Below are 11,562 nucleotides of genomic sequence, written 5' to 3' on the forward strand. Positions count from 1 at the left end.
ACAACAACCATGGCCAAAAACAAAAACCAAGCTCAAGAACCCACCACAAAGAGAACTAGAGGAAAAAGATCTACCGGAACTTCTTCTCAACAACCACCTAGCCCACCACAACCTCAACCACCCATCCAACCACCATACCAAAGGTTTGTTTCGGAGATTGCGGAGGAAAGATATAATTTGATTAAGAAGAGGGGTTTCAACAAAGAAAGGGGTATTGCTATGGATAAGTTAACAAAACACCCTGTTTTTGTGTGGCAAATTGAAGCTAGAAAGTGGGAAGGAATTGTGAACATGGTAACCGAGGAGAGTAATGCGAGCATTGCCTTAGAATTCTTGGCAAATGCATTTGTTCAGAAAAATGGGTACACTTATGTGCGTGGGAAGAAGGTTAGTTATTGTAAGAGGAACATTCAGCGAGTGCTGGGTTTGAGGGACGTGGAGAAGTGTGATGTTGAGTATCGGAAGGAGGTCTATGGTACTTTCCGAAGTCGAAGTGATTGGGATGGGTTGCTTGAAGGGTTGATGAGAGACGGGAAGGGATGGATAGGACCGGTGGTTAGACCTCAGAGGATTAACACTGTTGATTTGCTGCCAGAGTACAAGGCGTGGGCTTCGTTTATCTTGACTGTCATTGAGCAAACTTCGTCAACAGCTGAGATGATACGAGACCGGGTAATTATTTTACTTGCTATGATTGCTGATGATGAGATAGATGTTGCTGGATTGATGACTAATAGTTTGTGGAAGCTGATTAGCACTGATAAGAATACTTTAGGACATTGTTGTTTGATTAATAGACTATGTCAGGAAGCTCAGGTTCCGGTCGAACCGACTGATGTGTATGTGAGGTCTTTGAGGCCTATATCTGATCCTGTGTTAGAAGGCTTTGAGAAAGAACAGGAAGCTTATGATCGGAAGTTTAGGGAGGCGGAAGCTTATGATCGGAAGTTTAGGGAGGCGGAAGAGCATCAGGCTATGGAGCAAGATCACATCCCACAGGTGCCTCCACAACAGGTGCCACTACCACAGATGCAGCAGCAGGGTCTTCCACCTTATTTCATGGAGTATACCTATGCCATGGCCAACTGGGCCCAAGACATTTCTTCCAGAGATAGGATGCCGCCACCCGCATTCCCTCAGCCTTTCTACGAGGCAGCTGAGCTTTACCGCCAGAATGCTACTGCAAGAACTAATGCTTATGACAGGTTTGCTAGCCCACTAGAGATGGAGAATTATTTTGCTGAAGAGAGGCAGCGGGGACTCAGAGCGGAGGAGCGAATTAGAGCGGAGTACTTTCGGATTCAAGCTGAGAGGAATCCGGGGGCAGAATCACAGCCTCTCTACTATCCATTTCCACCTTCAGGACCAGGAGGGTCCTCAGGAGCACGACAGTGATTTGGGCACCTTGTCTAGCCCAAACAGTTACTATTTTATCGCTTTCAGTATTTCTATTTTTGTTATGTCATTTAGTACTTTGTTTCAGTTGTATTTTGATTTGAACATGAGTAGTGTCCCTTATTTGTACTTGTTCTTGAACTTGTTTATTATCAACGAATTTGTTTGTTTCAGGTGACCTATTCCAGTTTAGTAACAGTGAGTTGATGAAATGATATTCTGAAAGTTCAAACGGGGGAGTGACTTGGTTTTTAAAGGCGAAGTGTACGGCGTTGCTAGGTAGTCACAACTCCCAGAAATCTCAGCCATAAGGTTCATTGCCAAACTTTGTTTTTCAATTTACTTATATGATAGATTAGATTTCCATGCAACTACATTTCTAGAACTTGCATTGCTTCTCTACTGTTGATTGGTCTTTGTCATTTACACACTGAGGCAAAAGTGCTTGGTCCTGTGAGCCTTTTTGAAGCCTACCCTATTTTGTTTACTTTTGCTTTATCCATTTTAAGCCAATTTGAGCCGGTAGGTTTAGAACTTTTTGTACGGTGACAAACTACAAATGAAGCCTAGAGCCTTTTAGGATGATTAACCCGAAATTTTATTTTTGAGTTAGGCTATGTAGAATGTTGCTAAATGATAAGTTTGGGGTTGCCTTTGGAATTTGCAACCTAATAAGTTTGGGGTGGGGTACTAGAGAACAAGAAAGAAAGAAAAGAATGAAAAATACACACAAAATGGTGTATCTAAAAGTTTGAAAAAAAAAATGAAATGAGAAAAAAAGAAGAAGAATGAAATTGAAAAAAGGGACACACATTGCTATATCCGAGTAAACTTCAAACTCGAAGTGTCCCAAGTTTTGAAAATGTTCTCTAGGTACCTAGAATCGTTATTTCAAAGGGGAATTGGGGGATTGAATTTTGTTTATCACTTGTAGGAATGCCTAACTCAAATTTTGTGTAGCCTACTTATCCAAATATATCCCACCTTTTACCTAAGCCCCGTTACAACCCTAAAGACCTCGAAAGTGTGTAATGACTTTGACTTTGATTGATGTTTAGAAACTTTTCAAGCGTATGGTAATATGTAGACCTGCATGTCGACTGGTAGAACCCTATTTCATATGTTTGCGTGGAGTTGTGAATCGGTGGATGCGAACAAGTCAAACTAGCTCATCTTTAGCTAGAGGAGATTGAACTTTTGGGTACTATCATTTCATCAGGTACCTGTTATTTTACTGTCGTTTGTCACTGTTGCAAGTAAATTCCTTGAGGACAAGGAATAGTTCAAGTTTGGGGTTGTGATGACACTCTGTCATCCTAGTTTTTCTTAGGCATTTTTATGTCATTTTGGGTCATATTCATTGCAATGTATGGAGTTACAAGCTACAAAAGGAAAGAAAATGAAGATTTTGAAAACTGAAAATCGGCCACCGATTTGTAAAATCGGCCACCGATTTTTGCTGCAGTTTTAGGCCATCAGCTTCGAAAAAAATCGGCCACCGATAAGAGAAAATCGGCCACCGATTTTGGCACTTCTGGCACGCGTTTTGGAAAATCGGCCACCGATTTCTGGAGCACGGTGGCCGATTTTTAGCTTCTTATAAATAGAAAAGAGGTGTTTCTGAAGAAGGTATCACGATTTTTGGAGATCAAAAGGCCTAGAAACACATAGGAGAGCGATTTGGAGCAACTTGGAACATCATTGAAGGAGTTTTAACATGGTTTATTCATGAATTCATCTTGTAATTCTTCTTTTATTGTGTATTGCTCAATTATGTGTAACTAAACCCTCCATTGTTGGGGATGAATAGACCTAGATGAACATGTTTGTTATGACCTAGTTTATTTTATTGATTGAAATTCACATGATTGTTTCTCTTATTTCCGTTCTTAATGCTTTTTATTGTGTCGGCCGCCTTTAAATTGATTTACGGTTTATTTTGTGATACGGAAGTGGAATTGATAAATGCTTTGAAATAAGAGATCCTTGCCTTTGTAATCTAGGAATAGATACAAACCCTTGGAATCATTAAGAGAATTCTTGTTCGTTAATGCTTAACCCTAATCTTCAAAGTCACTAAGGAATTAGGTCTTTAGTTTAGGTTTAAAGTTTTTGTCACTAAGGAATTAGGGCAAGAATAAATTAGATAATTCGGTAACAATCATATGAGTCGATTCAATAGTTGAGACTAAGTTATTAGCGTTTCATGGTCATCTAGTGAAATTCATCCCTAGCATCTTTCTCCAATTAACCTTAATCATATTTACTTGTTTAATTTTTCATTATTGCATTGAAAACAAATCTCGTACCTTTTTGTTCAATTAAGTCTTAAATACAATTCGATAGTATAACGCGATCCTCGAGTTCGACACTCGGTCTTACCGTTTTAACTTTACTACTTGAACGGTTTCGTACACTTGCGAAATACGCCATCAAGTTTTTGGCGCCGTTGCCGGGGATTGCTAAATCACTGTTGAATTTTATTTTTGCTTAATTGAAATTTTTTGCTCTGCAATAAAATTTTTGTTTTTATTTTATTTTTATTTGTTAAGTTTTCTAATGTCGAGTTCTAGTGATTTTTTTTCTTCTCCGTTGAGATAACTAACCACCGCATAGTATGGAAGAATTTGATGATTATCTTCTTCTACAACTTTCGGAAGAAACTGAAACTTGTCTTCTAACTGCACAATGTCGTATATTGGAGGGGCAGATCATGAGAGATACATTTGAAAAGGACCTCCTTCGGTTTTTACCTCATAGATTTGATTTTTGTATAGAAGGGCATAAGAGTGACACTTTTGATTGTTATGTCTCACCACCAGAAGGTGAAGATCTATTGGTTTTGGAAGCACAAGATGAGTTTCTCATGGAAAAAAATAATTGGGAGCAAATTCTACCTATTCAAATTCTTCCCAACGAATCATATGACATAAATTTTCACATCAAGAATGTTTTGATTGAATTCATGAATAATAATCAAGGTTCAATTGAAAGATTTGAGAGTCAATGTGAAAGGTTATTTGAGCAAGTGGTTGAGTTTGAGAAGTTCAAGATTGTAGATAAATTCAGCGTTGTGGAAAAGAAAGAAGATGAGGGGGAATCAATAAACATTATGGATGGTCTTGTTGGTAAGGAAACTCAAAAGTCCCAACTCTGGAGAGATTTAGATGTCCAACCAGAAATTCCTCAACAAAACATTCCTCCAAATTTTTTTAGCGACAAGGCAGGGAAAAAGGAAGAGATTGATGAAGTCCTAGATGCCATTTATGCCTTGTTCATTGTTGTCCACTTGAAAAGGATATGGAAGCAACATCATCTATTTTTCAAGTTCATGGAGTTCTTACCCAACAAAAGGAAGAAGAAGGATGATGCGTTCTTTGTATCATATTTTCCACCTTAACAGTGGTTAATGCGTCAAGCTTAATGACGTAAAAGAAAGCGCTTGATGGGAGGCAACCCATCCATTTCCCTGCTTTGTTATTTGTCTCTGTTATTTCTATTTGTATTGAGTCAGACTTGAGAAGTGTCTTGATTATGATTATATGATCCCCCTATCTGTAATTGCATCTGAACTCGTTTGATTTTAATGAATTTACTTTTCTTGAATTTTACCAGTTCAGTAACAAAGATTTCACCAAAGGTTTGTCAAAAGTTCAAAGGAGGTGGTTGCTTGCATGATTCTTTGAGGGAAGTGTACGGCATGAAAGATGCTTAGGTAGCCACAACTTCCAGAAACCTCAGCTTGTAAGGTTATGGCCTAAATTTATTTTTCAATTTTTACAAATATGAGTGTTTCCATGTAGATGCTATTTCTGAGATTTGCGATTTTTCTTTGTAATTGATTGGTCATATATTGTACACACTAAGGCAAATTGCTTGTACCTTGAGCCTTTGTAGCCCACCTTTGTTTATATTGAATTATCCTTTGTTTAAACCAAGTTGAGCCACTAGGATTTAGACCCTCTTGTTTCAGTGACTAACCACATTACAAGCCTAGAGACCTTAGGAATGTACCCAAAATTTTGTTGGAGTTAGGCATGTTTATGTGTGTTATATTTGAAAAGTTTAAGTTTGGGGTTGCTTTTGGAACTAGCAACATTCTAAGTTTGGGGTAGGAGTACTAGAGAAAAGAAAAAAAAAAAAGAGATCACTTTGTGCTAAAAAAAATATAAGCATGATAAAAATAAGCTGAATTGTCAAATTTGCAGCTCAAAAAAAAATGCTTCAAGATAAGTGATCGGTTGTTCAAGTTATTAATAGTTCTCTCTAGTCCCGGATTTAGTTGTGAATTGGTGTTATGGTGTGTGGTGTGTTTTAGACTCGTAGGATGATGTCTAACTCCGTGTTTTTCTTAAACCTACTTTCCAAATTATCCCACCCTTAACCTAAGCCCCGTTATAACCTGAAAAGTTCTTAAAAGTGTGTACAAAATATTGACTTTGATTGATTCTTAGAAATTTTTCAAGTTTTGGTAATATAGTAGTTCTACATGTCGACTGAGTGAACCATATTACATTCAAAATTGTTGCGGGAAGTTGTGGAATGGATGTGTTACCAAGCAAGTTAGCTCATCATATTGCTAACAAGGAAGATGAACTTTTGACATGATCATTGGTGGGGTAAGTGTTACTTTTCTGTTATTTTTCATTTTTAGTTGGTTCCTTGAGGACAACTAACGATGCAAGTTTGGGGTTGTGATGACACTCTGTCATTATTACTTTTGTAGACACTTTTCCATGTATTTTTAAGGTAATTCATCAAGATATTCAAGCTGAAAGCACTCAAAAACGAAGATTTCAAGACACTGGAACACTGGAAAAATCGGGCCCCGATTTCATGAGTTCGGGCGCCGATTTTCGCAACAATGGAATGGCCAACTTTCTGGAAAAATCGGGCCCCGATTTGGTAAAATCGGGCCCCGATTTCAGGTTCGTCTGGACGCGTTTTTCTCATTTCGGGCCCCGATTTTGAGACTTGGTGGCCGATTTTTGGTTGCCTATTTATAGAAAAGTGCGTTTCTGAATTAAGGGTTCACGTTTTTGGAGATCTAAAGGCACAAAAACACATAGGAAGCGATCGGGAGCACAATTGGGAGAGATTCTTCAAGAAAAGTTCATGAATTATTCTTGTAATCTCTCTTTTACTCTTTCTTCTTGTTTAATTGCTATGTGTAACTAAACCCTCCATTGTTGGGGATGAGTAAACCTAGATGAATACCTTTGCCATGTAATTTGATTATGACTTTTGATGAAACTTATTGAATTGTTTTTCTTATCTCCATGCTTAATGCTTTTATTGATTGATCACCTTTAAATTGATTTACGGTTTATATTTTGAAACGGAAGTGGAATATATAAACGCTTGAGATAAGAAATCCTTGCCTTTGCAATTTAGGAATAGATGCAAACCCTTGGAACCGTTTGAGAATTCTTGTTTGTTCATGCTTAATTCTAATCTTCAAATTCACTAAGGAATTAGGTTTTTATTTTAGGATTAATGGTTCTGTCACTAAGGAATTAGGGCACGAATTTTGTAGAGAATTCGGTAACAATTAAATAAGTCGATTCAATTGTGATAATCAGGTTAATAGGTCTAGGTAATAATCCTGTGAAACTCATCCCCAACGCTTTTCTCTTATTAATTTGAACCAGTTTACTTTGTTTAATTTTCAATATTGCGATAAAACAAACCAACTTCGTAACCTTTTGTTTGATTAAGTTATAAATACAATTCAATAGTATAACGCGATCCTCGAGTTCGACACTCGGTCTTACCGATTTAAATTTACTACTTGAACGATTTCGTACACTTGCGAAATACGCCATCAATAATAATTCAAAAGAAATAACTATTAAAATTCTCACTCGATTCTCAAACCATAGTATCCCAAATAATCATAATTGTTAAAATCATTAAAATTAATACAAACAATTCTAATCCCAGTAGTTTCCATGAAGAAAGAAGAAGTTGAAGGCTGATTTACTACCAATTGAAATTGAAGTTCCAGGTTGATGAACATGGTGAGTGAACGAATGAAATTGTGGAGATGAACAGAGTTATGGAGAATTGATAGAATAAGGGAGGCGTGTGTTTTTTTTTTTTACAAGAAGGGAGGCGTGTGTTGTGTGTTCTTTAATGAGATTTGAATATTAATTTAATTTCTTTTAGCTATGATTGTGGGGAGAAGAAGATGAAATAGGAAATGAGTTTATGAGAATTGATATAATAAAGTGAGGTAAATATGCGACTTTTTAATCTCAACCATTTATTTTTGATCTAGTGGTTGATGATCATTCTCATCATTCTCATATAAAATAGGCATTCTCATAATAAACATCCTCTCTCTCTCTCTCTCTATATATATATATATATATATATATATATATATATATATATATATATATATATATATATATATATATATATTTTGAGAGCATTTGTGAAATATTTATTTATAACCAACTTTTTACCCCGTGCATTGCACGGGCTCTACACAATAAATTGAATAATAAAGATCTAATTTGATCCTTTACATTATCCTTGCGCTCCGGTTGATTATTGGACAAGAAATAATTCTCAAATTTGTCCTTATAAAATGTCATATACTAATCCAAAACGGGTGATTATTTTTATGATGAGGTGAATTGAACCACAGAGAAATTGTGAGATCTAAAACGGGTGTAAAGTGAGAATGGATACAAATCCAAACAAATCCTTATAAATTCAACGTCACACAGTCTCTCAAAGTCCTAAACCCTAACCCTAGCTACTACTCTATTTCTCTCTATCCCTCTTTGTTGGTTAGGTCTTCCATAGTCTATTAGAATTCTCTATCCCTCTTTGTTGGTTAGGTCTTCCATAGTCTATTAGAATTCAAATTCAAACAAGAAGAAGAATGGTGATGCAGAATCTCATCGGAAAATCATTCACAAACCTAACCAACGTTTCCATGAACATCACCAAACACTTGTTATCCAATCAAAATCTCAAAGAAAAGAACGTTGTGTTTTCACCATTATCGCTCAACACCGTGCTCAGTATGATCGCTACCGGGTCCGAGGGTCCCACTCAAAAACAACTTCTCTCCTTTCTCCAGTCTGAATCCACCGGTGATCTCAAATCCTTATGCTCTCAGCTTGTTTCTTCTGTGCTCTCCGGGGCTCGCACTAGTGGCCCTTGCATGTCTTACGTCAATGGTGTGTGGGTTGAACAGACAATTCCTCTTCAACCTTCCTTCAAACAACTTATGACTACTGATTTCAAAGCTGCTTTTGCTGCAGTTGATTTCGTCAACAAGGTACTCATGCTTTTATTTGTTCTCACAAGTTAGGGTTTGAAGTTTAGTGTTATCATATTTTATTTTTTTAGTAGAGGAAATGATAAGAAACTCACACACAACTTCTGGTGTTAGCGTGGTGTCTGCGTGTCTGTGACGTGCTGTTTTGTGTCCGTTTTTGTGCTGTCTTTCATTCATAGGTGTTAAAACAATTATTTATGAATTATTATAGAAATATAATATGGTCAATTGTTATTAAAACACAAATCATCGATGAATAGTCTGATTGTTATTTTTGAACAGACCATGATAGGTTGATCCATAATGTTAAATCTAACGAGTTCAATATGCTCATTCTATTAAAATAATGTTAAATCTAACCTGTTCAATATGCTCAATATGTAGGTCTGATTGTTACCGACTTACAAACTTTGTGTTGAAGATTTTAATCCTCTTTCTCAGTTGCTTGATTAATTGGTTAAAGAGTGACCTAAATATCAATATGCTCATTCTATTAAAATAATAGGAAATGCTAACTTGTGCCCTTAGGGCACATGTTAAGATACCAAAGAATTTTTGCATTGAAAATTGTGCCAATTTATTTCTCAAAAGATTGAAATTTAATTTTTCTCAATAAATACTTTCTTTTTTAGAAACCTTAACATGTGCTCTTAGGACAGAAGTTAACATGACCCTAAAATAAATTGTTACTAATAATGTCGGTTAGTACTATTTTTTTTCATAGCCATATTGAGCTTAAACCCATAGTACAATTACATACAAGTGTGCCTTTAAAGCACAATAATGGACTGATCTACCTATTAACATTACAATCCAATCATGTTTCTCCCTTACCAATTTCTAGATCAATCCTTTTACATATAACCTTGTTTCCAAACAGAAAAATTTAAGTTTTACAATTCCATATACCAAAAAGAATGCAGGTTCAGACTTCACCCTTTCCATGCTTTCATTTTGCGTGGGACATAAGTTAGTTTTCAGTGTTGGATCAATAAACCTAACTACTGGATAAAGTGAGATATTATTGATCCAATTGTGAAAAACAAACTTGTGTATATATAGTGCAAGGCTATCTTGTGCACATTAGAAAAAAATCAATAATGTGACTTTGGAATGTTTTACCACTTGTTTGAAAACTGTAGTTAGTAGCACATGCGAGGGAGTGACTTTAGTATTAATGTATTATGAATTGATTTTTTATTTTGAACATACAAACTTGCTACTGTCTACAAAATATGACAAGGATAATTAGGGCCTGTAATTGGTATAACCATTTTCTGAGACATTTAACCTTGGACTCATTTTGAATACAATCTCGTCATCAAACTCTCTAGCGCTAAAGATTACCTAATGTCTTGCCAATTAGCTGGATAGGTTTATTTTGCAACTCTGTTTCACCTAACTCTCTCCATATGTGGTGTATGGAAGCAACAAAATCAATGCGAAAAATATCAACAAAATGTTTAATTCTTCTGTTATAATGCCCATGAAAAAATTCAAATAATTTATTTTAACATGGTTAATTTTACAATTGATACTGATTTGAAGGCTGATGAAGTGAGAAAAGAAGTGAATTTATGGGCCGAAAAGAAGACAAAAGGGCTTATTCAAGATCTTCTTCCATGCGGGTCAGTTCACAGCTTAACGAGGCTAATCTTTTCAAATGCACTATACTTCAAAGGAGTGTGGGAACAACAGTTTGATACTTCGAAAACAAAGGACTATGATTTTGACCTTCTCAATGGAAAGTCAGTAAAGGTTCCCTTTATGACCAGCAAGAATAAACAGTTCGTGACTTCTTTTGATGGTTTTAAAGTCCTTGGTCTTCCTTATAAACAAGGCAAAGATGGACGTGCATTCTCTATTTACATTTTTCTTCCAGATGCAAAAGATGGGTTGTCAGCTTTGATTGATAAGGTAGCTTCCAATTCTGAGTTTTTGGAACACAATCTTCCTCATGAACAAGTCAAAGTAGGCAAGTTCAGGATTCCAAGATTCAATATTTCTTCTGAGATTGAAGCATCTGAGTTACTAAAGAAATTAGGATTGACTTTACCTTTTTCTATGGGAGGTTTGACAAAAATGGTGGACTCTCCTATAAGTAAAGAACTTTATGTTTCCGGCATATTTCAGAAGTCTTTCATTGAAGTAAATGAAGAAGGTACGAAAGCTGCAGCGGTGACTGTTGGCATGGCATGCGGGTGTGCTCCGTATAGACCCCCTCCGGTACCTCCAATCGACTTTGTAGCGGACCACCCTTTTTTATTTCTGATCAGAGAAGATTTTAGTGGAACCATACTCTTTGTTGGAAAGGTGGTCAATCCTCTTGATGGGTGATTGTTGAATTCCATAGTATTTTAAATATGTTTTCTAAGCAACCCATTTTTACGTCCAATTTCTTATTCTTATACTATCTGAAATATATTTTGTTTGACAATTTTTATATTAATTCATTATCTGCGTAGTTTTATAATTGTTCATATATGAAAATTTACTTTATTGATGAAAAATTTATTTATTCTGAAAATTCACTAGCTAGTAACATTTGTTATATGGTCATTTACTCTGTTTTGTACATGATGTGAAACAAATCAACCTTGTGAATCAAAAGAAAACATTGAATAGAGCATAAGTTTATTCATTGTTATTTTTACAAGAAAAGAAAGGAAGAACACAAATATAGTTACTTAATATCAAAAGCATCAGGGTTGAGTTTGAATTGATTTCAAATTTATGCATATTGATTAGAATTTAGCACAAGTACTTCTTCCGAGTTATTACCAAATCTTGCTTAGTGTTGCGTTCTTCCTTGAATGTGTAAAGTGTGAGCATACTTTGCCTTTTGACTAAGATCAAGTGTAATATCTAAT

The 11,562-nt window shown here is 35.8% G+C and overlaps 2 protein-coding genes across 2 annotated transcripts; both read left to right on the forward strand.

The window, feature by feature from the left end:
• Positions 1-3,760: 3,760 nt before the first annotated feature.
• On the forward strand, positions 3,761-5,329 carry LOC146906742 (uncharacterized). Its single transcript, XM_085727318.1, has one exon. It carries the CDS (start codon positions 4,013-4,015, stop codon positions 4,793-4,795), a length of 783 nt encoding a protein of 260 aa, XP_085583444.1. The 5' UTR covers positions 3,761-4,012; the 3' UTR covers positions 4,796-5,329.
• A 2,958-nt stretch (positions 5,330-8,287) lies between these two features.
• LOC146906743 (serpin-ZX-like) lies at positions 8,288-11,165 on the forward strand. The gene is made up of 2 exons (XM_085726698.1): positions 8,288-8,692; positions 10,241-11,165. The coding sequence occupies exons 1-2, from the start codon at positions 8,291-8,293 to the stop codon at positions 11,027-11,029; spliced, it is 1,191 nt and encodes a 396-aa protein (XP_085582824.1). The 5' UTR covers positions 8,288-8,290; the 3' UTR covers positions 11,030-11,165.
• Positions 11,166-11,562: the final 397 nt, after the last annotated feature.

This window comes from Medicago sativa, chromosome 7, assembly GCF_051527215.1.
Source record: "Medicago sativa cultivar Bolivia chromosome 7, Bolivia_mono, whole genome shotgun sequence".
NCBI lineage: Eukaryota > Viridiplantae > Streptophyta > Magnoliopsida > Fabales > Fabaceae > Medicago > Medicago sativa.

What these genes read in the sequence shown, in the direction of transcription:
- LOC146906743 (XM_085726698.1), top strand. Translation starts at nt 8,291, where the DNA reads ATGGTGATGCAGAATCTCATCGGAAAATCATTCACAAACCTAACCAAC. An exon ending in CAGTTGATTTCGTCAACAAG is followed by an intron (nt 8,693 to 10,240) that starts GTACTCATGCTT and finishes ACTGATTTGAAG; the next exon opens with GCTGATGAAGTGAGAAAAGA.
- LOC146906742 (XM_085727318.1), top strand. Translation starts at nt 4,013, where the DNA reads ATGGAAGAATTTGATGATTATCTTCTTCTACAACTTTCGGAAGAAACT.